Source organism: Vombatus ursinus, unplaced genomic scaffold (assembly GCF_900497805.2).
Source record: "Vombatus ursinus unplaced genomic scaffold, bare-nosed wombat genome assembly UNPS02013931.1, whole genome shotgun sequence".
NCBI classification, from domain to species: domain Eukaryota; kingdom Metazoa; phylum Chordata; class Mammalia; order Diprotodontia; family Vombatidae; genus Vombatus; species Vombatus ursinus.
Genome location: NW_020953709.1, coordinates 415,327 through 442,409, shown reverse-complemented (window position 1 = coordinate 442,409; position 27,083 = coordinate 415,327). Strand labels below are relative to the sequence as shown.

The window sequence follows — 27,083 nt, the reverse complement described above, 5'->3', positions numbered from 1 at the left end:
ACGCCGCAGCACACAACCCCTGGTCTGCGCTCAGTCTTACTGGGCAGATGTGACCATAGTGTTCAATCCCCAGAGTCAATTCAAAACAAGCAAAGCCCCTCGGTGTGTCCGCCGCCCACATTCAGCCACCAGCTTTCTGTGAAACACCATCCTGGGGAGGGAGGGGAGACTGAGACAGGCAAGACACCACGCACCAAGCCAGCACACACGCTGTGGGGCTGCGAGGCAACAGCGGCAGAGGCCCTGCTTCCCTAAATGACACGGCACACTCGAGCGGGGTTTTCTGTGTTCAGTTTCGTTTAATGACTGGCACCTCCCTGCGGAGGAGGAAGCAGGGGGCATGTTCACTTGAAGATCTTGCCCTGATTGAAGGGTTTGCCCACGTGCTGGAAGGCCCCCTCCCAGGAGAAGTACTCTCGGACCATGGTCTGGGCCTCCTCACTGCCAGGATCCAGCTTACGCCACGTGTAGGACTCATAATCCACCTGCCAGTCTGGACTTAGCTGCAAAGAGAAGACAAGCAGTGAGCGACTGAGTGACGGGCAGCGGCGGCCCACTGTGCCCCCAGCCTTACTCTATCACCCCTCCCACAGGCAGGGATGGGAAATCCCGCCCCTTGTATTCTACCATCACCCCGAGGCCTGGGCTGAGAGAGAAAGAGAGAGAGAGAGAGAGAGAGAGAGAGAGAGAAAGAGAGAGAGAGCCCCAGCTCACCGGGAAGGCAAGTTCCTGGCCCCGGAAAACCCAGACTCCAGAAATGGCACTGCTATTGTTGGTGCCAAAAAGGATGACGCTGGCAAAGGCATTCTTCCTCAGTTTGTCCAGGCGCTGGAACATTCCTGGGGGAGAGAAGTGTCAGCCTCCAGGCTGGGTCTGACCAGGCCCTGCCAGGCCGGCCCCTGCCGGCCCCTTTGCCCACTTACCAGTGATGAGGTTGCAGCTCATGAAGGTCTGGCTGAGCTCCTGGGGGAAGCGGTACTCGGCGTACCACAGGGACCAGCCGTCACGGTCAAAGTGCTCCCAGAAGTACGGCAGGGCCACCGTCAGCGTGTCCTCATTGGAATACTTCCGCTTAAACTCATCCAAGACAAAGGTACTGCAGGGGAGGCAGAAAACAAGAAGGGCCCGTGTGGATGGCGGCGAGGCCGCAAGGCTCGAGGGGCCCTGGCAGGTCTGCTTAACCTTTTCACTGCTACAGGAGAAAGGAAGAGCCTGCAAAGAACCCGTGGCACAAAAAGCATCTGAAACACTAGAGAACAGAAGTTTTCCCAGCCCAAAAGCAGGGCCACGGTGCAGGGGAGGTGACTGAGTGAGTGGAGCCGGGGGGCTGGCCATCGGGGTCTGCAGCCCTGCTGCCACTGGGTGGAGTGGGACACTCCCAGCATCCCATTTCCCCTACTTCCCTTCCCCCCCCCAGCTATGATCGGCATGTGGAGGGCGTGGGACCCAACGGAAGGAGGGCTCCAGCAGCGGGTCACTGCTGCCCCCTGGCGTCCACTCCCGCTCCACCTGCGGACTGGCTCCCTTGCCCTGTGCGTCTATCTGCCCACAGGACCAGAGTCCAAGGTCACAGAAGGAACCTGGCCCACCCTGGCTTCCCTCAGCCCACCCATCAAAGCCCAGGCAGCTGCTGGTGCTGGGGGTCACCCACATCTCCCATCCTTCCCAGGGAGTCACCCACATAGGTACTTGTCTCCCGCTGCCCGAGGGCACTTTCTACTAGTCAAGCAGCAACAAAGTGAACCTTCTGTGGCACCGCCAGGGGGTGCAGTGGGGAGTGCTGGGCTGAGGGGGGGGCCTCCCTGTTCCGGGTCCCCCCAACTCCCACCTGGTCCAGTCCATCCTCCACATTGCTGCCACTGCCTGGGACCAGCGCCTGTCTCCCCTCTACTCCTTACTGCCCCCAGGACAAATGAGGACCCCTCTAGGGACCTTTCAAAGCCCTTTGCCGCTCTGTAATCACCAGGAGGGGCTAAAGAGCCCAGGGGAGCCCACAGAAGGGCCTGCTTGGATCTACAAAGTCCCATCCTCACTAAAGCTCCACAAAGCTCAACTACGATCTCATTTTACAAATGGGGAAACTCCGAGGTGAGGAGCTGAAGCAGAGAGAGGGCTCCGGACCCAAGTCCAGCCAATGATCCCAGCTACACAGCCCACCGCCCCCAGCCACTACATACAGGTCTCAGACCCTAGGGACCCAATCCTATCCCAAAGCACTCTGCCTCCAGGGCACACGCACGGCAGGTCAGTCTGTTACAGCGGACTGGAGAGGACAAGAGTGTCCTAATGTTGGTGACTGACCAATGACAACCAAGTTTTTATCCTGTCACAAAAGTCTGTTCAGAAGTGGAAATGACGCTGCAGGCACTTCTTGTGACAGCCAAGAACTAGAAACAGAGTGGATGCCCCTCATCCGGGGAGCAGCCCAGCTCTCGTGGGGGCACAAGAGTCCCGGGGTGACTGGGCCATGGGAAAGGACAGACGTGACTGACGAATACAGACAGGGCCGCAAGGGAAGCCGACCACAGCCAGGAAACACAGCCCCACTGAGAAGAGTCAGCCCAAGAGGTTCTTTTTCTTTGTGTCTCATGAAAAATACCATTTGTTATATGGAATGGCTCTTTGTGAAAAGAGCGGCTGATTGAGGAGCACAGGGAAAGGACACTGGGGGAAATAAGGGTGATGTAAAAAGACAATGAAAACCTATGAAGGAAAAAAGAAACAGTCCGGTGAGTCACACGTCTCTCACTTCAAGGGGACACTGAAGGGAAGGAGATGAAGGGCTGAGCAAGGCCTCCTCTGGGAGCGCCGTGCACTCGAAATACAAGCTTTTCTAACATGGCATGTCGGGTCACCTCCTGGATAAAGGGGAAGGCAAGGGCAAATCCCACTGTCAGAGTGAAAAATTATTTTACAAAAGAGATTCTTCTTGGCGCCTACAGAGGTCCCTGACTCTTCCAGACCACCCTGCCCAGGAGTCCTTGACTGGGTCCAAGGATCTAAATTGGGGGCCCAAGAATATGGATGGAAAAAGATCACACCTTAATTTTTACTATTTCCTTCAATTATTTAAAAATAGCATTCCAAGGAGTCCAGAACACAACAAAGGTTAAGAACTCCTGGTCTCCCCAGTGTCTCCCTTTGCAGGATACCAGGCCTGATTCCCAAATCCACAGCTCTCCCTACGACAAGGCTGGGCTTCCTCTCTCCCATCACAGAGCCACAAAATGCCCCGGCGGGAGCAAAGCCCACCAGCATGTTCAATGCATGCACAACCTCATATCAGGACCAGGAAGCCAGCTGAGAGATATTTGAGCTTAATGATCAGGAGAGTGAGGGACTGTCCCCTTGGCCCCAACTCCAGGCCCCCAGCTGCCTCTAAAGAATTGGGCCCAGGGGCAGCGAGGTGGCACAGTAGATAGAGCACCAACCCTGAAGTCAGGAGGACCCGAGTTCACATCTAGCCTCAGACCAAACACTTGATACATACTAGCTGTGTGACCCTAGGCAAGTCACCTAACCCCAACTGCCTAAAACAAAAAAACCTAAAGAATTGGGCCCAACATGCACTGAAGAACCATCTCTGGGGTTGAGAGTGAAGTCAGCACAACCAGTGATGCCCACAGGCTCCGGGGAATGCTGGGATCCATCCTACTGCTGGCTGGCCAACTGTCTCCTAAGGATCAGTTAGCTGCCCCCTTCCTCACTGCACCTGGCCTCCAGGTGAGATCCTAACAGCCACACTGGACAGAAACAAAAACCGGCTGTCACAGGCGACACTGATACCCAAGACAGCGTGCCAAAGGACGGCCCCATCTCTCCAAGTCTCTGGTAGCAGAAGCACTCACGGGCAGCTCCCTCACCTCTGGCCTGGACCCTCCTCTTCCTCTTGGGGACCTCATCACTCCCCATGGGTTCAATTCTCACCTCTACGCCCAGGGCCTTCTGCTGTCCTTAGTCAGCCCCCAAGCCCCTCCACTCCCACACGTCAGGCTGGATGGCCAGCAGACACCTGAAACTCACCACGTTCAAAAGAGAACTCATGCTCTTCCCACCAAAGCACTGCTTACTGCTTACTGCTACAGCCTGGGCCAACACCTCCTCATCCTCACCTCCTCCCTCTCCCTCCCCAAACATCTCTCCTCCCTTCTCGCCCGGAATACAAGAAACACCTAATGGTCTCTCCCTGTTCCAATCTATCCCCCACACAGGTGCCAAGGCAAGTCAGCCCCCTGCTCAATAAAGCTCCCGTGGCGCCTTACCGATTACAGCATCAATACAAACTCGGAGCTCATCGCCCAGCCCCTTCCTGCCTTCCCAGTCTCTCCCTCGCTCCTGGAAGGTTCCACCTTTTACAACATCGTCCTTCCTCCAAGGCTCAGACCAAACCTCACCTTCTGCCGGAGGCCTTCCTCTCTCCCTCCCTCCCAGGCTGGCCACTAGGGCGTTCCCCTTGGAGAGCTCACTACATCCACTCCGTCCAACTCCTGTGCAGACCCAGTGACTGACACACCACGCCCCCATTGGAAGGTGGGCTCCCTGAGGGAAGGCGTGATTCTGACCCCCTGGAGCACGGGACCGGGGCCCACAGTAAGCACCTAATAAATGCTGCTAATTAACCGACTGGTTCTGACCTCTTGGGCAGGTGGGCAAAGGGGTCCTTGGCCTTGGGCTCTGCAGCCAGCGCCTGGTCACACTCGTCCATCTCTTCCTCGGGGCCGGGGGCGGCGGCCACCTTCTTCTCTTCCTTCCGCTCAGCCTGGGCCTTCTGCTTCTCTTCTCGCTGTCCCTTCTCTTTTCTCGGGGCCTCCTTCTTTGGCTGACTCTCCGCAAACTTTTTAGCTAGAGAAAGGGAGAAACAGGACCCGCTAGAGCCCCACCTCTGGTGGCTCTCACACAGGCAACACGATTCTAAGAGCCGAGGCGGACCGAGGGCTGGGGTAGAACTGCCCAGCCAGCGCCCAGCGCTCCACGGGGCTTCTGCACTATCTGCTCTAGAAAACAGGGGTCATCAGAGCCACTAGGGAGAGGATCAGAACGGAAGAGGGGGTCAGCTGGCAGGACAAGGCAGCCGAGAAGATCACTCAACTCAATGCCCCAGGCTTCAGTAGGCCTCTACTTGACCAGAATGGCTGGGACCAGATTCAGACCGATACCTCACACCACATACCACGCTGAGATCTACTAGGGAGCTGGCCTGAAAATCAAAGATCAGACCACAAAAAACGAGAAGAGAAGCAACTGCAATTACAGCCAATTACAAAGACAATCAGTTACCAGAAAGAGAGCCCCGAACGTATGAAACTTAAAAGGTTTTGTACGAGTAAGAAACCGAGAAGCAGCCAAGTGAGGAAAATCTCTGACAAGGGTCTGATGGCCGAGGTGACCGAGGCAAGTAACGGGTGTGCTGAATGCAGAGCCTCCCTCTTGACAAGTGGTCAAGTACGAGAACACACAAGCACGACCAGTCACCCCTTGCGCCAATCTCCACAAGCAGCCAGCAAGGAGGTGGGAGGCCTGCCTGGCTGCCCAGGCCCTGCTGAGGAAGACCTCTGACCCCGCCCCCGCCGCGAGGCACAACCCACAAGCTCAACCACAAAACTGGAAGAAGAATCCTCGACACCAAAATTCCTTCTGGGCCACAGAAACCTGACGCCCCTCGACGAGCCACGGCACACGAAGGTGATGGAACACGACTGCACTGTCAGGAAGTGACCAGGAAGAACCATGGAACACGCGCGAACAGGTGCAGAGTAAAGCAAGCCAGAAAACACGAAGCAACCAAACAAGGACTAAGCTGGGCCTGAAGGCGCCAGGAGATGCCTGCCTCCGCCTCTTGGCGGGGGACAGACATGGAATACCGCACACAGCCCCGGCTGTGTCACCTTGCCAGGCTTTGGGAAGGGGTTCTTTCCTTCCTCTCTTCACCAGAGGAATGGTGCTCTGAGAAGAGGTACGGGAGGATGCAGCATGGAAAGAGAGGTTCGAAAGGCATCACCAACGTTTGCCTTCAAACGCCCCACAAATGCCTGCCGGTCCTCCCTCCTGGCCCTCCCGCTTACCATCAAACTGTGCCATCTTCTCACAGAGCTTCACCTCTCCCAACACTGCCCGGAACTGGGGCTGGTGGATGCAGGTGAGGAACCAGCGGTTGGTGTTGGGAAAGGCCTGGCGGAAAGACGGCTCCAGGACCTGGAGGGACACGGCAGGAGGCGGCTCAACGCTGGCACAGTCTCACCCCTGGGTGGGAGCGCCCGAGAGCTGGGGGCCCCCTGGGGGCAGGACTCCAGCAAGCACGGACCCCCTCCCCTTCCCAGGAAACACTGGCAGCGGCAGAGCCCCCGTAAGTCTCAAACATCAGGAGGTGACTGTGGGAAGCAAGGAGAGAGCACACGAAGGACTGCGCCACGGAGGCAGCATCAAGTCTCCAGGCCTTGTCCTGGCGCCCGGGCACCCAGCCCGCTCACCTGCTTATAGAGCCACAAGAGGGTGCACACCACCGTGATGTCAGCCAGAGTCACACGCTCCCCCACCAGGAAAGTCCGCGTCTTCAGGTGGGCGTCCAGCAGCCCCAGTACTCGCCTGACCTCCTCTTTTGCGTTCTCTGTGGCCTGGTGGAGACAAGGAAACACAGTGACCTCCGGGGACCTTCATGGGCCAGCCACACGCCATCCCCGCAAAAGAGACAGGCTGGCGCACCCAGCTTCCTCCAGCTCAGATTCTCTGGGCTGAGCGGTGCCCAAGCTGGACGTCTCCAACAGCCCGGATGGGTTTCACGGCTCCTCGGCCTGGGGAAGCTGCTTTCTCTTCTATCTAGCCTCAGGTTACCTTTCTGCCCCCCTGGGGCCAGGCAGATGCCCCCTTCTGCAGTGCCTTCCCTCACCATGTGACCCGGACAGGCCCCAGGGAGGGAGAGCAGGTCAGCGCAAGCCCTGCCACATAGAACCAAAGAGGGCAGGGAGGTGACTGACAGCTGACAGTGCTGTATTCTGCCATTACAACTTGGCCCCGCTCACTCAATGCCTTCTGAAGCCTCTTTCCATGCCAACTTCTACCAATTTAGAAACCACAGGATGCAGAGCTAGAGGAAATCAAGGTCATCTGGTCCAACCCCCTTCCCTTGCAGAGGAAGAAACTGAGGCCAGAGAAGGGAGATTATTTCACCAAGGTCAGAGGAGGGCAGAGGGCTCAAACCTCCCTCCCCCTCCTCAAAGGCTGGGCCAAGGGCACTGCCTCAAAGAGGGGCATCTCTGGCTGAAACTATGTAAGAAAAGCCCGGCCATCCCTGGTCACACCTCTACCAATGCCCAGTGGTCACAGACCAAGAGAAAAATCCCAAGGACCACATCCTCTCCAAGCTCAGCTACTCAGGCCCCTGGGGTCCTGGGGGACCTCTTCAGCTCCCCCAGAGAAAGTGGGAATGGGGCTGGAGCGTCTAAGGGCTCCTTCTGTCTGCTGTGAACTCCACCAGGCTTCCTCCTGGCTGGCAGCGTACCAGGTGCTGAAGAGTCCCTGCCCTCAAAGAGCTTATGTTCCATCGGAAAGACAACACAGGCCTCTGTGGGCACGCACACGCAGACAACAGAGGGCCGAGGATCAGCAAAGGCCTTATGGAGAAGGGGGCATCTGAACTGAACTCAAAGGACCCCACGGTGAGGAGGGGGAGGGGGAGCATTCCAAGCGCGGCTGGTGGTCGACGCACTGCCACAGTGAGGCAGCCAGTGGGAGTGGCCCCTGGAGAAAGGCAGGCCCAGAGGAGTCGCATCTGCTCCTGAGAGCGTCAGGTCAGCTCTAGCCGCCCATCCCTCATGCATCCCTTCGTCCAGGTCCGTCTCCCCGGGGCTCACCTGTTTGTTGTGGTGCATGATGCCCAGAGTGGGGAACACCCAGGTACTGGCTGGAGGAACAATGTCACTGTCGGCAAAGCTCACCCACTGGATCACCTGGGCAGCTGCCTCGGGAGTACAGCCTCGAAGGTCATCATTGCTCACTGCACGAGGGGAGGAAAGGAGGGGCGCATCCTATGAGGACCAGGCCCGAAGAGCTCCCACCGTCCCAAGAACAGCCCCCAACAATTACCATAGTGTGCGATGGCGTTGCTTTCAAACACACAGAACCCATCATCACCCTCAAACGCTGGAACCTGAGGGTGAAAGCAGACACAGAAAAGACCACAGGAGCCCGTTACAAGCAGCCTGAGAACAAGGCCAGCGTTTTCTGCTTGTCCTTCCCATAGGGTCTGGCACAGTGCAAAGCCAGCAACAGGGGTTCACACCCATTTCTCCCACCCGTAGAACCTAGAATAGAATGGGTATGGGGCACAGTAGCCTGGGAGGAGAAAACCATACTGGGGACCCCCCCCCAGCCCAGGATCTAGCTGCGAGGAAACGGGAAGCCTGGAGAACTCAGACTCTAAGAATACCTACTCACCTTGCCTGCAGGAAACTTTCGGAGGAATTCGGGGGTGCGGTTGGTCTGACCAAAGTGGAAATGGGGAGGTGCGGACAGCACGCGGACCTGGGCCCCACTGTACTGTGCAGCAATGAGGGCCTTGAAGGCCCGCCAGTTTTCAGGGTATGTGTACAGGGTCTGTGGAGATGGCATGAAGAAAGTGAAAGGGAGCCCCAACACTAGACACCCTCGGAGCCCCCAACACTCCTTTTTCCATCCTATATTCCCTGGCCTCAAATGCTACTGCTTCAGGCAGTGACCTCTCAACGTCACCAGAGAGTGTTAGCGGGCAGCCACTGTGTCCGGGGCGGTCAGAGAGATGGCCACCCCTCAGTGACCTTGGAGCCCCCACAAAAGGGATCTCTCCAGGGCTTCCAACACATCTCCCCCAAGGCTCTGGTCAAGCTCTCTGAGCCTCAGTTTCCTCATCTGGAAAACAGTGATTACAACTGTCTAACTCACAGAAGCCTCGTGGGGGAGGAAATCCCAAGCCCTTTGGGAACATGAACAGAGGTCCCAACCCCAATCAGCTTACTAGGCAGGGTTGGAGACAGGACGCCCCCCAGGAGTCTGAGTGGGGTCCCTCAGCTCTGGGAAGGGAGGGGCTGTCCCTGGTGTTCATCCCCATGTCCCCAGGGCCAAGACCCAGCATGCCAGAGGCTGAATCAGCCTTGGCTCAGCCCCCTAGAAAGCCTGATATCAGAACCTGGAGAAGCCCGCCTGTGCCTCCCCCACACTGGACCTCCAGAGTATTCAGAGCCCCCTGTAGCCCCTGGCTGCCTACAGCACCAACCTGGCCCCTCCAATGCCCCCCCCCAAGAGGGAAGGACCAAAACACTGACAGCCCCCCACCTTCATTCATGCCCTGCCCTGTGCCCTTAGCCCCCCCAGTCCCCCAAGCCTCTCCTGCCCCGTAGCCCCCCAGTACCCCAAGCCTTCCCTGCCCTGTAGCCCCCCCAAGCCCCTAATCATCACCCCCTGCCCCGCGCCCTTAGCCCCCCCAAGCCCCCAACCCTCCCCTGCCCGTAGCCCCCCCATGCCCCTAATCATCACCCCCTGCCCGTAGCCCCCCCATGCCCCTAATCATCACCCCCTGCCCCGTAGCTCCCCCAAGCCCCCCCAAGCCTCTAGCCATCCCCCCGCGCCCGGCCCTCATGCCCTGCCCCAGCCCCGGCCCATTCCCCCGCTAACCCCCAGCCGTCACCCCTCGGCCCCGGCCCCGGCTCCTCCGGCCCCCAGGCCGCTCCCGGACGCCAAACCTCCGGCGCCGGGCCCTTAAGAAGGACAGGGAGTCGGGAGGCCGGCCGGCGGGCGCGGGGATCTCCAAGCGCTCTCGGCCCGGGGCAGGCCCGAGCACCCGGCTCCGGGGCGGCGGCCTCGGCCGCCCCCAGCTTCTCTCCCCGCCGCCGCCTCGGGGCCGACAGCGGGGCCCACAACGGCCGCCCCGGCTTGGGCCGGGGCCCCCCGCGCCGCGGGCCCCGCCGGGGAGCGGGCGGCGGCGGGGGGGTCAGAGGATGGCGGCGGATGCACCCCCCCCGGGGCCCGGGGCCGCCGAACTCACCCCGGCCGCCATGGTGATTCCGCAGAGAAAGGGGGTGGGGACGTCGACGCTGCCGCAAAGTGAGTCCGGCCGGCGGGGGGGGGTAGGAGGAGGAGGAGGAGGGAGGGAGGGACGGGCGGGTGGGAGGGGAGAGCGGCCGGAAAGCGAGGAAGTCGAACAGAGCCGCGCGACAGGAGGACGAGCCCTCTCCGCACCGGCCGAAGTCGCGAAGCGGCGCGCGCCTGCGCACAGGGCGGCGCCGAAGGCTCGCCGCGAGGGCGGTCGGTTGGCTTCGGAGCACCTCGGAGTCTCCGCCCCCGGCCCGCCCCGTAGCGCGTCCCCGAGAGAGCGCTCCTACTTGGAGGGCGGGGAACCTGGGCTGGCCTGACCTGTCACTTCATCTCGCTGCTGGAGAAACTGAGGCAGGGCGGGGAGAAGTGACTCGCTAAGGGCCACGGATCTCAGGACAGCAGAGATGAGATTCAAACCCAAACACCTTGATTCCAGGACCAGGTCACTGCCTCCAGAGCCCAATAGCCCAGCCAGCACATTTTGTGGACAGGGAAACTGAGACATGGGGGGGCAGGGAGAGATGACTTGTTACTAAGTGCCCGCTAGGGGGCGCCAGAGTGGGGTCAAGAAGACACGAGTTCAAATCCAACCTCATACTGTGGTTTTTGAAACATTTTTTTTCCTTCATTCCATTACATGTAAAAAGTTTTAACATTCATTTTTTTAAATTTAGTGCCAAATTCTCTCACTCCTCTCCCACCCCTAAAGAAGCCAAACAGCATATCAATTATATATGTGAAGTCAGGCAGAACATTTTCCTATCAGCTAAGTTGCAAAAGAAAACATACAAACAAAAAAAAAATTAGGAAAGTTTTTTAAAAAGTCAGCTTCAATCTGCGTTCAGAATTTATCTGTTCTCTCTGGAGGTGGATAGCATTTCTCATCAAGGATCCCTCTGACCTGTCTTGGCTCATTGCATTGCTGAGAATAGCTAAGTCATTGACAATTACCACCTTACAATGTGATTGTTACTGTGTACAATGTTCTCCTGGTTCTGTTCATTTCACTTTGCATCAGTTTATTTACGTCTTCCCAGGTTTTTCTGAAACCTTCTCCCTCAACATTTCTTACAGCATAATAATATTCCATCGCAATCATATGCCACAACCTGTTTAGCCATTCGCCAAAGGATGGGCATCCTCTCAATTTCCCATTCTTTGCCATCACAAAAAAAGAGCTGCTATAAATATTTTTGTACACATGGGTCCCTTTCCCTTTTCTTTGATCTCTTTGGTATATGGACCTAGCAGTAGTATTGTTGAGACAAAAGGTATGCACAGTTCTATAGCCCTTTGGATGTAGTTCCAAGTTGTTCTCCAGAAAGGCTGGACCAGCTCCACCAACATGGCATTAATGTCCGTTTTTCCACATCACTCCCAGCATGTCATTTGCCTTTTCTCTCATGTTAGTCAATCTGATAGGTGAGATAGTAGCTCAGAGTTGTTTTAATTTGCAAGTCTCTGATCAGTAGTGATTTAGAGCACTTTTTCACGTGACTATTGATAACTTTGATTTCTTCTAAAAACTGCCGGTTCATAGGCTTTGACCACTTATCTATTGGGTAATGCCTCTTATGTGTGTAAATTTGGCTAAGTTCCATATATGTTTGAGAAATGAAGCTTTTTATCAGAGAAACTTCCTGTGAATTTTTTCTATTTTCTGTTTTCTTTTGAATTTTGGCTAATCCATTAGTGTTTATACAAAACCTTTTTAATTTCATGTAATCAAAATTATCATTTTAATTCCCATGATACAATCTTTGGTTTGGTCATAAACTCCTTTATCCATACATCTGACAGGCACATTTTTCCATGTGCCCCTAATTTACTTTTATTGCCCTTTATGTCTAAATCATTTCTTCCTTTCTGACCTTATCAAGGTATACAGTGTGAGATACTGGTCCATGCCTAGTTTCTGCCAAACTCTTCCAGATTTCCCAGCAGTTTTTGTCAAATGTCAAGCGCTTGTCCCAAAAGCTTGGATCTTTGGATTTATCAAACACCAGATTACAAATCACTTACTACGATCTTGTAACTAATCTATTCCATTGATCATTCACCACTCTATATCTTAGCTAGTGCCACATTTATTACCATTTTGTAATACAGTTTGAAATCTGGTACTATTAGGCTGCCTTCACATTTTTTCCCCATTTCCTTGATATTCTTGACCTTCTGTTCTTCTATTTTTTTTTTTAGCTCTATAAAATAACTCTTATAATATAGTCAAGTATGCTGATAGTTTTCCTAATATTGAATCAGCCCTGCCCTTCCTGCTGTAAATCCCACCTGGTCATAGCCGATGATCTTCATGATATATTGCTGTGATCTCCTTGTTAGTATTTTAAATTTTCTGCATCGATGTTAAAGAAATTGGTTGATAGCTTTATCAGCACTCTCTATGGTTTCAGTAGAATCTTTTTTAAAAGTGAACAAGATGCATATTGTGAAAGGAACCTTGCACATAAGTGAAAATAAAGATGTAGCTATTTTCCCCCATCCAAGGTTACATCCCTCCATGAAATGTAGCCACAGAACCCCAGCTAAAAATTGCTGGCTCAGACTCAAAGCTAATGGTTTGCTAAGTTAAAAGGGCCATTTGGCATTTAAAGTCCTTCACAACTTGGCCCCAGGGCAGTGCCCCAAAGATAGGACCCCAAGCCGAAGCTCACATAAAAGTGCTTTATTGGCCCCTCCTCTCTTCAGTCTCCTTTCTCACACCCTAGGATGCCCCGAACAGTTCGAGGTAGAAAACCATGCAGGAAATGATGGAGATCAGAGAACAGGCCCTGAGGATCGTGGAGCTGGGTGAGAGTGAGAAACTGGCTGGTGGGGCTGGTGGAAGCAGTGAAAGTGAGGAGAGGCCGTGGCGGCCCTGGCTCCGCTCCCTGCTTCTTGCTTTCCTGCGCTATCAGCTCCTGGGTCACGCGAGCCTCTGCCTGCAGCCAGCTCATTTCCCCTCTGGCTTGCTGCTGCAACTGCCTCCGAACCCTCCGCCGCCCGAGCCAGACCCGGTGCCAGAGTGTACACAGCCAGGTCTGGGTCATCCCTGGCCCTGCCCCCTTCTCCCCCTGGGCTGCTTCTACCTCCTCAGGCCCCGGGCTTTCTAGCTGCTTTATTTCTCTTTCGACCACCTGCTGCCCAGGGTCCCCCGTGGCCGCTCGGCCCTTCGCCTCCTCCTTGGCCTCCAACGGCATCTCTTCCACCCCGGCCTCTCCCTGGTGCCCCTCAGCTGCCTGTCGCTCCTCCTTCTGACCTTCCTCCCTCTCTAATCGTAGCCTTTTGCTCGGTCCTCCCTGGGGACACTCCGCCCCACCTCCCTCTCCTCCTGGCCTCCGTCTCTTGCTGTTCTGCTCTACCTGGCACCCCAGTGCTTCCTCTAACACCTGGGTGACGGCAGCACAGAGCTGAGTGAAAGGGGCCGGGGGCAGGGGGATGGGAGTAACAGACAGCAGGGAGTTGGCAGAGCTGGGCTGCAGGAGAGGAAGCAAACCCCAATCCCGGCCCCGGGGAGAGCGACGCTGGAACTGGAGGCTTCGGCAGTAATTAGCCGACTCCCGACAGCTGTTCTGCAGGCGACCAGCCACCCGGCCTGTCACATTCGCGGCCACGTTGTGACTCAGGTCAAAAGGGTCCTGGAGATTCAGAGGGCCGAGGCGTAAGCCCCCCCAGAGACCAGGGGGCGGGCCCTCGGCTACAGGCAACGGCTGGCCTTCCCTCAGAGACAGCAGCGAGCCTCGAAGCTCCCAGCTGGAGACACAGGAAAAGAACTGGGCCAGGAGGGTGGCTGGAGGGAGGCCAAATTGAAGCCCCATGAGAATGAGCTGTTCATCAGACCCATCCAGGAGCGGCCAGAGATGGGATTCCCCCGCCCTCCTGGCCCCTGGCTTGGCTCCCGGGAGCACAAGGGCCCCGCGCTCCCCCCGCCAGCGCAGTCCCAATCAAAGCCCAGGCTCCTCCCTTCCTCCTCGGACAGTCTCCAGGCACTTACCCAGGGGCTCTGTGTTGGTGCTGGGCTCCAGCCGGGAGGCCTCCTGGGGAAAGCTACAGTCCCAGCCATCTACCTCCACACGGTCCTCCTCACCTGAGGACAGGAGAGAGGAAACATGAAGAGAGGCCAGGAGACAGAGATCTCACCAAGATCTCCCCAGAGAACTCACAGTCACTAAGACAGGAGAAAGACGGTGACGTGGGCAGACGCAGCTGGAGACAAAGACAAGGGCGAGGGCGTCGGGAGCCTTTGGCCTGGGACGTCATACCTGCCATCTGGGTGAGCTTTGTGAGGGAAGGCAGCACTGGAGGGTCCCGGGTTTGAAGGAAGTAGATCACCAAGAGAGTCAACGCATAATTACTCAGAAGGGGGCCACTCCCTAGGCAGAAAACTGAGACTTAACTAGTAGCTGCAGAGAGCCCCCGAGGTCCCTCCTGGTCACTGCCCCCAGCCTGCTGCACATAGCCTCACCCCTCCAGGGAGCGTAGGAACTAGCTCACCTACACCACTCCTCCTCACACCCACCTCCCTTACCTGTCAACCCTCGTCCCTGAGCCCAGCAGCGCAGGGTATAGACCAGGGGCCGTACCCGCCTGTCCAGGGCGCAGCAGAGATTCAGGAACCGTGAATTGTATAACGCCAGCCTGAGATAAAGAGGAGAACAAGGAGATACGGCAGCCGGAGCCTAAACATCCTCCCAAGTCAGATCAGGAGAACTCAACATGCCCCGCCCCACCCCCACCTCTGCCTCGGTGGTCTCCTGCGCCTCTTACAAACCTGGCCTCAACTCCCAGCTTCATCTCTGCTTGCTGCCAGGCTCACCTTCCCCAGAAGAGATCGCCTCATCCCCCCACTTCCCTCCTCCAGTTACTTTCTGTTTCCTCCTCTGTCCATGTTGTGTGTGTGTGACTGCTTGGGGGCAGAAGTGAGCTTGTCTTGTATCTGTACCCCCGCCCACCCTGGACCCAGGACGCTGGCTGGAATGCAGTCAATACTAAACTGACTAAAATGGAACAGAAAGGCCAGAAATGGGGCTGTGGGCAGCACTCCGGGCACAGAATGTGCCCAAAAGGCCCAAAGCAGCGACAGGATGGGAAGGAGGAAACAAGGACCAGGGCAAAGGTCCAGAAGCTCCCGGTCCCCCACGGGTCCCTCCTCGTGCCAGAGAATTTCCCCCACACACCTATTACTGAGGGAGATGTCACCGTGAAGACCAGAGGGCCGATGACAGAATTTGACCACGGGGCGTCGGGCTGAGGGCACGGCCCAGACGCTGTGCACCCCAGGGACGCAGCCTCGGAGGACGGACCCGACGAGTTCCAGCATGGCCTCTCCCTCCCCCTGCTTCCCCTTCAGGGCTCCAAGTTCCCAGGCCTTCCCCAAGTCCCTTTCTCCCACCTCCTCCTGGATGGGTGACACTGGGGGCAAGGACTGTGGGGAGGCCAGGGCTGAGTCAGGGGTCGGAGGGGCTAGGGAGGAGGTGGGGGTTTCAGAGTCCTGGGGTGAAGCTGGGGCCTGAGAGTCCACAGGGGAAGCTGGAGTAGAGGCCAAGGCTTGAGGATCCAGTGGAGAAGCCAGGGCTGAGTCCAATGCTGGAGAGGCGGGGGCCTTCGGGTCCTGCTGTTGGGGAGAGGCAAGTTGGGCCGATAATCCCTCGGGGTTCCCTCCATCACCCATCCTCCGTCCACACGCTATAAACCGAGCTGCTCAGCCTCAGCGTAGCAGTCGTCTCCTCCCTAATCTTCAAGAGAGAATCTACCCACCCTGTAACGATTTACTTCTCCTTTCTTTTTAAGTCAAAGCAGCATAAATAAAAGCATGCTGGGCATAAAATCAGGAGAGAGCTGGGTTCAAATCCCACTGCCAACATTCACTAGCTGGATGATCACAGGCAAGGTACTTAAATTTCTGGGCCTTAGTTTCCTCATCTGAACTGAGAAAACAAAAGCTGTAGTACTTAAGCCACGGGACCATTAAAGGTCCACTGAGATCCAGCCACAGCCTGTTCTCTACAAGTCTGCTCTTTCTCTTCCCTGCCCGTTGCACCTGGCTCTCTGACATCTCACCTGTGGCCCGTCCAAATCCCCCAGATCCAGGAAGAGGTCGAGGTCACACCCATGTACATCAAAGCCATTTGTAGAAGAGCCAAACGGACGGATGACACAGCCTGGGTGGTGAGCAGAGCATCGAGATCAGGAGACGTTCAAAGAGACGCCAGCTGTACAACTGAACGGGCAGGACAGGCTCTCACAATGGGAGGTGCTAACTAGAGGCCTCAGCAATGCAGGGACCCAGGGAGCGGCTCGGGACAGGCAGAGAGGGATGGGCAAGCCTCACCAGGGAAGAACTCGGTGAAGACCTCCTGCAGCAGGGTCACGACAAGCCCCCGCAGCTGCCGCTCGGCCTCAGACAACTCTCGAAGGCCAACCAGCTGCACCATCTGGGCCTCCACATCTGGAGCCTCTGCCAGCTCCCGCATCAGCTGCTGGTCATCTGGCGGTGCCCCTTTGGACGACTTGGGAGCTGGGGTCTGGAATTCCTTCTGCTGCCGAGGCCTAACACGTAGCCGATGGCCACTGAGAGCGTGCTGGGGCTGGGACAAGACGGCGTCCCGGGCACCCGTGTCCCCCATCTCGACAATAGCAAACACACCCTGTTAGGCCACCACAGAGAAGAGTTCTCAGACACCCTTCTTCAATCACCGTGGCCCTCCTGTCCCTCCCAGTCTCCCTTCTCCATCAGACTGCTCACAAGGGCTTGCCCAGGCTGGCCCCACTACCTTATCCTTGTCCATGACAATGCTGGCCACGGGCCCAAAGGCCTGGAAGTACTCAGAGAGCTGGGCCGGATCCACACCGCGGGGAAAGCCGCTGACAAACACACTCCGCAGGCCCTGGGCCCGGCGTGCAGCTCGGAGCTCTTCGAGGCGCCGGTGCTTCTTGCCCGCAAGGTGGGCATCCAGGCTGGGCCCTGCAAGACACATTCATTGAGCATGTGCTGCTTGCAAGGACGCAACAAAAAAAAACAAAAAAACTCTGTCCTCAATGAGATTTCAATCTGCACAGTGGAGAGAGCCAAGACAAACATGAAAACACAAACCACAATTTTAGCTGGGGGGAGCTCCAAGGGACCATGGAGGCCCCCTGGTCCTTTGACGGTCGAGGAAACTGAGGCCCAGAGAACCTAAGTGACTTGCAGAGGCAGGAAGTAGGAGACTCAGATTCAACCCAGGTCTTCTCCCTCCAACTAGAGTATCACCTGGGGAAATCATACCTGGGCTGAACCTAGAAGGCAGAGACAGGAATGAGGAGTCTGGGGAGCCTGAGAAACAAAAAATGCACCAGGGGACGCTCACCAGGTCAAGAGGAAAGCACAGTGGGAGCCAGATGGGGCCAGATGGTAGAGGCCCTCTCATGACGGGCAAAGGAAGTCAGGCTTGGTTTTAGAGGCAACAAAAACTCACAGAACAGCTTTGAGCAGGGAAGAAACAGGCCCAGGCATGATTCTGGTGGTCCTGGGGAGTGCAATGGAAGACCAAAGAGGGAAAGGAGAGACTGCAGGCAGAGAGAACAGTCAGGAGGCGAAGATAAGAGTTCGGGCAGAAGGGATAAGAGCCTGGCTCCGAGAGGGAAGAAAACGGATGCAGAAGTGATGTGACTGGGGTGGGAGGTGAGAGCCCAGGTGAAGAGGAGAATGGCAGCTTTCCACCAACAGAAAGAGAGAAATTGGGAGATGAGGGCAGTTGGGCCAGGAGAACCATGGGTCCCCCCTGAACATGCTGAGATTGAACAGGAGAGATCCAGGGAAAGGGTCCAGCCGGCATCGGAAGAGGAGTAAGAGGGACAGAGGGGCAGTGGGACAGAGATCTGAAATAATCTACATAGACATCTAACTATGGAAACAGAAAAGAGTCCCCAAGGAGGGCATGTAGAGAGAAGGGAAGAGGGGCCAGGGATGTGGCCTAGGGACACTCGTGCCCAGGGCACAGGGTGAGGAGCTGGAAAAAACAGATTCACACCCGGCACCTGCACCATTGAGATACCTCAGCAGTAGCAATCTCTGTGAAAACAGTCCTGGAGGACTGGAGATTGGGGGCTTCTGCGTTACAGAGCGCTTAGAAACGTCAGCAAGGAAGAGGGCTGAGAAAAAGCCGTGGAGGAGACTTGGGAGAGCAAGCTCATGGACCAGTGGCACAAGGTGTGGAAAGTGAGGCAGCAACACATGGAGGAGCTGAGGAGGAAAAGACGAAAGACCCTGAATGTCAGCTAAGGATAAGCTGTCTTCGGGATGGGGAAAGGCCTGGGAAGGGAGAGACAGAAGGGGAGAGGAGATGGAGGGGAGTGGGGGAGGCTCAAGGGCACAAGCAGAGGGGCCAAGGGCTTTGCCACGGAGAAGTCACAGCCCTGGAGGCCAGAGAAAAGAAGATCTGGAGGGAGAGAGCAAGAGACAGACCAGCTCAATCAGGGACAAGGGCTCTGCCAGCAAGAGCCCAAGGCAGATCAATCAAAAGGCCTGCCCTGCAGCAGCCAGACAAAATCACACGCTCAGTTGACATGACTTTGTGGTCTCTTGGGCAAAGTTCAGGGGCTTAGAATCAGGAGCACAGCAGGTCTCGGGCAGGAGGGAGCCAGGCTGAGGATAAGCCGGGGGTGAACAGGACAAGAGGGCATCTTCATGGGTGGAAGAAGGAGTTTTGTAAATTAAGTTTTATTTGCAGACACGGAGAAAACAAGAAGAGCGAAATCCCTGTTATCAATAAAGTCAAGCAACGCAAATTGGTTATGGCTACGTGTTTGGATATGGGTAGAGACACAAATTCCCACCCGTGTGTGACACACGCACGCGCACACATGCCCTCTCCATCAGGAGGTGGGCGGCAGGCTTCACTGGAGCCCGGATGGCGGTGACGTCAGTGTTGGCCAGTAAAGGGGTCAGCAAAGCCCCACCTCGGGCCACGGCCAGGGACAAGAGGGGCAATGAGGAGGCCAGGAAGGGGCCGGGACCTCTTGGCCACCTCGGTGTCCGCGAGGGAAGAGGCTGCCGGAGATGCCCCAGGGGCCGAAGTCAGGAGAGGGGCCGCAGAGCCCCCGACCCAGGCCGGCCCTGAGCCTCCGTTTGCACCTCTGAAGTGAGGGGGGCTCGCCTGGATGCTTGTAATGAGGACCCAGGAGGACCCGAGTTCAAATCCAGCCTCGGACACTTGCGGGGTGACCGTGAACAAGCCTCTTCGCCACCGCCTGCCTCAGTTTCGCCCTCTAAAAGGAGGGGGCCTCTGACAGAAGCCCAGCTGGGCCTGCGCCTTCGCGCTGACCTCTGACCTCTGAGCATGTGAGACCGTGTGGGCTGACAGCCAGGGCTCCGAACCTGGAGCCCGTTAGATGAAGGCGGGTTCAAATCCCGCCTCGGACCCAAGCAACTTCTCCGTGCCCTCGGTTTCCCCACGGGGGCAAACGGCTAAGGGTCACGGGAACGGCAGCTAGGGGATCAAGAGAGCACCCCCACCCCTCGGATGCCCAGGGCAGGAGGCCCAGCCCGCTCCGCCCTGGCCCGGGGGCTCCGTGACCCATGACCTCCACCCCGCCCCCTTACGATTAGCCGTGTTCACGCGGCAGAGGCAGCATCTGAAGCCCCCGCGCGGCAGAGCCTCCACATCCGGCTCCGTCGCCGCCATAGTTCCCGCTTCAGAAAGGGACAGCGCACGACTTCCGCCACTACAGGAAGTGGGTCACCGGGACAGCGAAATAAGCCACTTCCGCCACTCTCGGGAACCTGTGGCTCGTTCGGCCCCGTCTCTGGACTCCGGCTGCACGCGCGGTCTCCTGCCCCTTTCCTCGCGGGTCAATCTGCATAAGGTAACGCGATTGGCCAGCTCTGAGCGGCCCCTGTCATCGATTGGTCTTGAGCAAATGTGAATATTCATGAGCAACGGCCGCGGGCTGGGGAAGCTGCAGTCTCTCTTGCCGCCAGGGACTCCCCGCTCCGCCCCTCCGGTAGCAGAGGCGACCACGGTGGTCACCGGCTAGGGCCCCCCGCCCCCCACCTCCGCCTCTGCGGGTCCCGTGGGAGCAGCCGAGCCTCGGTGAGGCAGCTTCCGGTGGATGCCCCGCCCCCGATGGGAGTGGGGGATGGGTGTTAGAGCGCTCTTCTCCATCTCTTCCTCGAGCAGTGGCGGTTGGGCGGAACCCCACGCAAAACGATGGACCCACCCACGGACCGTGACCCCTTCGTGGGCTTCCCTTCTGACCCCCAGCAGGAGCGACTCCCGTGGGCGTGACCCTGATCCTGCTGGTGGTGCAGCAGGCCCACGCAGGACCCCGTCCCGGAGGTGCGTCCAAGAACTTGGGATCACTTCCTGCACCGGCCCCAGCCACACGGGACGGCCCCCGCTGGGCCTCTCCTGATCCGGGGGCTGACGTGGGTCCCGGTCCCGTCCCGGCAGCACTCCTGCCCCCGGGGAGCCTGCCGAGCGTGGGGTGCCGCAGCCCCACGAGTGGGGCTTCTGGAACCCCAGGAGTGGGGGCGCCCCCGAGGCGGGCTGTGGCCACGATGGCCAGCCTGCAGTTGTCACCAGGAGGCCCTGGCCGCAGGGAAGAGGGAGCAGGATCTGTGGCTGAGTCGTGGGCTCAGGTCTTCACCTGAGAAATGGGCACACGTGGTCACGCCGGCCCCAGGGTGGCTGGGGGGGGAGGGGAAGCAGATGTTAAGCCAACCCTCAAAGTCCGGGTATAAATGTGAGGTCACTAGACTCCTAGCGAAGCTCGTGCCGTCACCCCTTCTGTCCAGTTCCCGGCACCAGACCCCACCAGAGGGTTACAAATCCTACAAGGATTTATCAAGCACCTCCTAGGTACAAGGTGCCAAGGAAAGAGGCAGTCCCTGTCCTCAGGAGCTTGCATGGTGCGGACAGTCACGAGGCTCTCTGTGTCATCTCCTGTTTGGGGGATGTAAACATTCCCAGTCTACCCCTCCACCCGTGCTGGGACTGCCGGCCCCATCCTCGCTTTCTGCTGACCCAAGGATGCTGCTTCATCTCTTGCCCCAAAGCAGTCTGTAATCCTCCTAGCCTGAAGTGTCCTGCCTAACTAGCCCTGGCACAAGGGGTCAGCCCCAGCACTTGCAGAGGACCAGCCCACTCATCTCTGGCTGCTTTGGCCAGTTCAGCTGTCCCCCAAACAGAGGGTGCATCGAGCAAAGGGGGCTTCCACCAGGGAAGTGACTAGGAAGCCTCTCCTGGGACTGGTGGTGACTCTTCCTTGGTCCCTTTTGCTGCCTCCATCAGACCTCCCTTCCCCCAGGCCCCATCCCACGTCAGAGAGCAGCAGAGCCAGGAGGGGCTGAAGAAAAACAGCTTTTTATTTCTGTGGATCTAAGAACGGATTACAGATTCCAAGGTTAAAAAACAGACAAAGGGTCTTTATTTCTGAGAGTTGGTGTACAAAAGGCAGGGATGTGGGGGAAGGGAAGGAAGAGTGAGCACAAGGAGCTGGGACTGCCCGAGCTCACAGGCCTCTAACTCCAATTAAGTTGGGACACTGGATGGGAGTAAAACCCAAAATTAGAAAAGAAAACAAGTCTTGAGACATGGCAGTGCACGCCCCACCCCCACAGGTACCAATTGGTACCCTACTTTCCCCTCCCACACTCCCCAACAAGGGGAGGAAAAATAAAAAAAAACTTTAAAAAACCCTCCCCCCAAAAAAAACTGCCCCAGGACTGAGTCCTCTGTACCCCCCAAAACAGGCCATCCTGTGTGGGGCTTTTCCTCCTTCCCCAGGACCTGGAGAAGGCCAAGCAAGAGGCAGATGTGGTATCGGAAGCTACAGGCAAGCACTCCAACACCCTCCCAGGACCCCAGCACACAGGTCAATGCCCCTGTCCAGAGGTCACCCTCCCCCCAAGGATGCTCAGTCCTCCAAGACAATAGGCTCATTGGTACTGGCAGGGTGTGGGGGCAGAGGTGGAGGAATCGGGGCCCTGACCGCTGGCAGTGGAGGCTTCACCTTCAATGGTAAGTTGGGCCGCCTTGCAGCCCGACGCATTTCCAGGTGAGTCAAGGCCTTCCGTAATGCCCTAATGGGGAGAGGCCAGATGCAATCCCATAGCTGACGGCTAGGCCCTTCCTGGCCGCCCAGTCCCATTACTCCTGCTTACTCTGTTTCATCCCTCCGAACCCCGAATCCCTACGATCAGCCACCCACGTGCCCAGTGCCGTCCATCTGCCCACTACCTGGTGTCTTTTGTGGCCACAAATACCACAGGGTTGGGGGCATCAGCTGGGTTCAGCTTCTGCCGCTTGGCTGCTGGCTGGGTGCTTGATCGAATCCCTGAGGTGAGGGGCCTTCCATTGGCTGAGAACGGAACCACCTGGAGAAGGGGAGGAGGAGCTTTCAAAACCTCAGACGTGTGTGCAGCCCCATCCCCCAGGCTCAGCCACGTTCCACCTGCACCCTGTCCTAGGAGCCTACCGCCGAAGGTAAGGAAGCACTACCCTACCGTGGAGGGGGGGCAGGGAATCTGCTTCTCTGCAGCCAGGGGGTGCAGTGGGTAAGAACACGAGTCAGAAGACCCAGGGTTCAAATCTAGCTTCAGACACTTACTAGCTGTGTGACCCTGGGCGAGTCACTTAACCACTGTCTGCCTCGGTTTCCCTATCTGTAAAATGGAGACGATAATAACAGCACTGACCTTCCAGGGTTGTTGTGGGGACCAAATGACTTTAGAATGCGATATAAATGCCAGCATGTGCGATGCACATACGTATGGGCACATGTACGTATTTTCTGCCATTACGGAAACCAAGCAGATCAAGGAATAAAGATGAGCCTCCCAAAAGTCACCCCCGGGGCAGTCTGACCCCCGTTCCCAACTCACACTCTCATAAGCACGTTTCACCACGATCCCCCCCAAGCTTCGGTTCTGGGTCATTTGGTTCCTATTGATGGGTGTCTTTGTGCCTCGTGGGGTTTTTGGTTTCAGAGGAGCCTGGGCCGCTGCCGAGGAAAGAGAAATCCTTGCTGAAATCCTTAGTCCCGGGAGCGCTCCTCGCCCTTCTTTGCCGTCCCCCTCCCCCATACCGAGGTCTTTGACGATGGTGGCCAGGGGCAGTCGCACCAGGGGGTGAATCTTGAGCGGTGTCTTGGCTGCCTTGGGGAGCCGGATGGAGCCTAGGGACGGGAAGAAGACTTAGCAAGTCGCAGTGACCCCCCAGCCCGGGCAGGGCAGACTGCCCCCATTCCCTCCAGCAGATCTCTCCTGCCCGTCCTCACACTCAGCCTTGATGGCGTTGGCGTTAATGGGAGCATAGGGTCGTCGGGCAGCCCTCCTGGGCTGTAGCAGGTCCCTGCACATGCGCCGGGCGAGGCGCGTCAGCTTAGTTGTCTGGAGCAGAAACGTCTGCCTGTTCTTGGCCAGCAGCTTGGCTCGGTTGGCGCTGGTCGTGTATGGAGAAAGGCTCTGGGCTTCAGGTCGAGACAAGTGGCCCCGGGAGTGTGGCTCCTGTGGAAGGGGGCAACGCGGCTGCATCAGAACTCTGGGGCAGGCCCACCCCAAGCCCACCTTCCGGATCCACTGGGTTGGGGGAAACGGATCAAAAGCTGCCAGACTGTCTCCTCCCCGTTACTCAGTGTGAGCAGGCAGACTCCTCATGCTCTCGCCTTCCAGGCCCACTGCCCCAGCCCTGGGTCCTTACGGTGCTACCCCGTGCTGCCCCCTCCAGCTGCGTCGGAGTCTTCAGCCCCCCATACTTCTTCCAGTAGATCCAGCAGGAGGCACAAAGGCGGCACTGCATGTTGGGGGGGCCCCAGGCATACCACTGTGCTGACTGGGTGGCTGGAGAAACAGAAACGGGTCAGCTGCTGGGCTGACAGTCAGAAGGGACAAGCCCAGCTCACCTGAGCTGAGGCGGGAGCCGAGGCGGCCCTGACACTCACTGTGGCAGCTCTCGCAGGTCAGCCCCTTCTGGAATCCGGCCCCGTTCATGCCAGGCTTTGACCCCACAGAGATGATCTGGTTTGGGTTTGGCTTAGTGCTGGGGGGACAGAAAAGGCCAGGAGAGGATGGATGCACAGGCTGGTTTCAGTGGCCAGAGCAGGGCAGCTTTCCACCCCACCCCAGGCCAGGGGGTCTTCCTGCCCCTCTCCCACCCACTCCAGGTCACAGGGAAAGGAGGAAGATGCCCTGGCTCCCCTCCGTACCCACCTACTCCCACTTACTAGGTAGGGATGTAGACCTGTTTCAGTTTACTGTCAGCTTCGGCTGCTTTTAATCTTTTCTGTAGTCGACACAAGAAACAGAGAAGGCAGCGTGGGGGGGGGTTGTCCCTGGGCCGGGCTTTCCCCCCACCCCCAGCAACAGCTCAGTGCCTTCCTCCCAGGGCCATCGTCCTCACCTGCTGGATGTAGCGGTCAGTGGTTTTCCACATGTAATAGAACTGGACGATGCTGGCGAGAGACTTCCAGGGGAGCTGGGGAGGTGATGCAGAGTCAGCTGGTGCCCTAGCCCGAGGACCCCGATCCCCTTCCTGCTGTGGCTGCTGCTTCCTAACCTAGCCCTTCTCACAGCCTCACTACTCACAAAGTCCTGACGGATATCATTGAAATCCTTGCCGTATTTCTCCAGCGCCTCCTCAAAGAGCATGGCCTCAGAGGCTGACCACTCCTCCATCTCATCCCGGCACAACACAGGGCCACCCTGGGGCACCAGCGTAGACATGGCCTTGGCCAAGTCATACCCGTTCCGCTGCAGAGTGTCCATGGCATGGAACTGCAATGGGGGTGACATCCAGTGAGGACGCTGTGAAACGGCCCAGGGACGCGGGCACCGGCCATCCCTCTGCCCCTCCAAGACCCCTGCCTTCCCCAGCCCAGACAGCGGCGGCTCACCAGGGTGATGTCTCGGGAGGCAGCTGCCGCACTCATGTGCAGACTGGGCTGCCGAATAGAACTGCTGCAGTCCAGGGCCCTGGCGAAGGTGCCCACCGCTCTAGGGGAGGAACAGCGGGTCACTGGGGCGGAAGGAAGCTTGGAGGAAATGGGGAAGGGGAGGGGGAAAACACCACAGGGAAGATCAGGACAACCTCAAGGATGCCAGCTGCGACTGAGGCCTAGTGCAGTCCACAGCTCCCCCAGCCTAGGGCCACAGTCGCCCACCCAGCCCTCACCGGGCCACAACGAGGAACTGGTCAATCTGCCGGTCAGTCAAGGGGTTGTCTGGATCCCACACCTTCATTTCCATCTTCTGCTGATTTCGATTATCAGACTCACCTGGAAAAAGTTATATCATCATGAAAGATAAAGGGTGGAGGGTGGACCTCTGGACTCCCTGTCTTTGACTCCCCGTCCCCTCCCCTCAGCTTCTCCCTCCACCCTCTCCCCTTGACCAGAAGGCCTCACCTTCGGCCAGCCGCTCTGGAATCTCTGCTTGGTATTTGCAGCCAACCCGAATCTCCCCCTGGTCGGCCAGAAGCGTTTTTTGTACGGGGTCAAACACCAGGGAGTAGAAGAAACAGTCCTGAAACAGTGATGGAGGCGGCTGAAATGAGCCTTCCCCTTTCCCCAGGGCCACTCCCCAAGCTGACGCCCAGCGGGTCAGACCGCAGAGCCCACAGCCGCCCACCCCACACACTTCCTTCTCTCTTATCCCAAAGCAGGCTCTCCTGGAGTCCTCAAACTTTGTCCTTCACCCCTCACATCCAATCACCAAATCCAATCATTTCCACGGCTCAGCATCTCTCCCACCCCAAACCCTTCTGTCTATGTCCAGCCACCAGACTGTTTCGGGCCATCAGCACCTCTTCCCTAGCCACCTAATTGATCTCGTTGCCCCTCCAACCCGTCCTCCGCAGAGCCATCCACGTTATATAAACTCTTACCTGTCTGGCCCACGGTACCCTAGACAACCTGACTTCAAGCTGCCTTTCCGGCCTTATATCATTCCCCATCATCCATCCCCTGGTTCGGCCAAATCGGCTTCCTTGCTGTCCCTCTGCACCTTAGGTAGCAGCGGCTGCTTGCTCCCCCCTCCCCTCCTCTACCACCCCTTAGAATCTCAGACTTCCTGGAGACTCAGGTCAAGTAACACTTTCTAAATGAAGCATTTCTGGGGCCTCCAGTCACCATGAACGTAAATTGGTTTCACAGCCATTCTGCATTCACCTGCCTCCTGCTCTCCAGAGCAGCAGGGGCTTTGATTTTACTCTGGTGGCCCCATGCTGGCTAAGGGAGGGTAGGTAGCGCCACTTCTGCCATCCCCTCCACACCTCTCAGCCCTGTGCTGGTTCTCTCTGCCATGGTGGCACTCCCCCCAGACCCCCTCTGCCAACACAGCCCTCTCAGTCACCTCCTTCTCCAGGTACTGGCTCAGGATGTCTGTCTCATTCAGTAGCGTCACACTGCATTTCCCACTGCAAGAAGGGGAAGGAAAAGTCACCAAGTCCACAATCCCCAATCTTCATCCTCCATGATGCTCCCTGATCCTCACACCCCTTTGTCTCTGGGAGCAGGGGTCCTCTCTACTTGCCAGCTAAAGTGGAGTAGATGGCGGGAGAGAAGTCTCTCACGGGTAGAGCAAAGAAATGCCTGGGCCCTGTCCCCTACCGTATGTGGGTAGCTGGCAACGATTCAAACTGTCTAGAAAGGAAGAGCTCCCGGTGCTTCAGCTGATGCCTCTGCTGTTCTGAGACTCCTGGCTGCTTGGATTCCTCCTCAAATTCCCCTGGGAGATGAAGAGAGAGTAGAGGGTAGCTGGGGAGGGGAGGGCAGGAGAGAGGAAGGGAAGGCAGGGGAGGGGAGGGCCTGTGCTGGTTTGTATCCCTCCCCCCCAACCTGGTGTCTGTGTCTCATTCCTGTGCTGCCACCCTTTCTTGCCTTTCCTCTGTCTTGGCCCCAGTTACGCACTTTCCCCAATGCTGCTTCATCCCTAAAGCCGATACTGAAGAGCTTCCATAACCCTTCTCTCCCCGTCCCCCCTAAAACCTCAGAAATTCATCCCAGGCCCCAAGGGTTGATGCTAGGATCTCCCTTGCCCTACCTAG

At 57.4% G+C, this 27,083-nt stretch overlaps 3 protein-coding genes across 4 annotated transcripts in view; all 3 read right to left on the bottom strand.

Moving 5' to 3' along the window:
• Positions 1-279: 279 nt before the first annotated feature.
• Positions 280-10,092, bottom strand: EEF1G (eukaryotic translation elongation factor 1 gamma). The gene is made up of 10 exons (XM_027858825.1): positions 10,013-10,092; positions 8,431-8,589; positions 8,080-8,143; positions 7,848-7,990; positions 6,468-6,611; positions 6,063-6,192; positions 4,635-4,842; positions 924-1,096; positions 715-839; positions 280-503 (listed from the first exon to the last, which is right to left on the bottom strand). The coding sequence occupies exons 1-10, from the start codon at positions 10,022-10,024 to the stop codon at positions 345-347; spliced, it is 1,317 nt and encodes a 438-aa protein (XP_027714626.1). The 5' UTR covers positions 10,025-10,092; the 3' UTR covers positions 280-344.
• Positions 10,093-12,531: 2,439 nt separating this feature from the next.
• TUT1 (terminal uridylyl transferase 1, U6 snRNA-specific) lies at positions 12,532-20,016 on the bottom strand. 2 transcript variants are annotated; one of them, XM_027858808.1, is made up of 9 exons: positions 19,643-20,016; positions 16,833-17,023; positions 16,391-16,706; positions 16,120-16,220; positions 15,237-15,670; positions 14,588-14,697; positions 14,322-14,432; positions 14,054-14,146; positions 12,532-13,849 (listed from the first exon to the last, which is right to left on the bottom strand). In XM_027858808.1, exons 1-9 carry the CDS (start codon positions 19,722-19,724, stop codon positions 12,765-12,767), a joined length of 2,523 nt encoding a protein of 840 aa, XP_027714609.1. In that variant the 5' UTR covers positions 19,725-20,016; the 3' UTR covers positions 12,532-12,764. The 2 variants fall into 2 exon arrangements, with proteins under 2 accessions (XP_027714609.1, XP_027714608.1); XM_027858807.1 differs by having other exon boundaries at positions 15,237-15,673; positions 19,643-20,015.
• Positions 20,017-21,388: 1,372 nt separating this feature from the next.
• Positions 21,389-27,083, bottom strand: part of MTA2 (metastasis associated 1 family member 2) — a 9,097-nt gene continuing 3,402 nt past the window's right edge. Inside the window, exons 4-18 of the mRNA XM_027858809.1 lie at positions 26,647-26,764; positions 26,390-26,453; positions 25,444-25,561; positions 25,212-25,314; positions 24,934-25,033; positions 24,626-24,814; positions 24,441-24,515; positions 24,265-24,323; positions 23,983-24,080; positions 23,742-23,881; positions 23,320-23,548; positions 23,128-23,217; positions 22,925-23,043; positions 22,281-22,417; positions 21,389-22,123 (exon numbers count right to left, since the gene is read on the bottom strand). Coding sequence (XP_027714610.1) covers positions 21,958-22,123; positions 22,281-22,417; positions 22,925-23,043; positions 23,128-23,217; positions 23,320-23,548; positions 23,742-23,881; positions 23,983-24,080; positions 24,265-24,323; positions 24,441-24,515; positions 24,626-24,814; positions 24,934-25,033; positions 25,212-25,314; positions 25,444-25,561; positions 26,390-26,453; positions 26,647-26,764 — 1,805 coding nt within the window. The 3' untranslated portion in view covers positions 21,389-21,957. The remainder of the gene's footprint in view (positions 22,124-22,280; positions 22,418-22,924; positions 23,044-23,127; positions 23,218-23,319; positions 23,549-23,741; positions 23,882-23,982; positions 24,081-24,264; positions 24,324-24,440; positions 24,516-24,625; positions 24,815-24,933; positions 25,034-25,211; positions 25,315-25,443; positions 25,562-26,389; positions 26,454-26,646; positions 26,765-27,083) is intronic.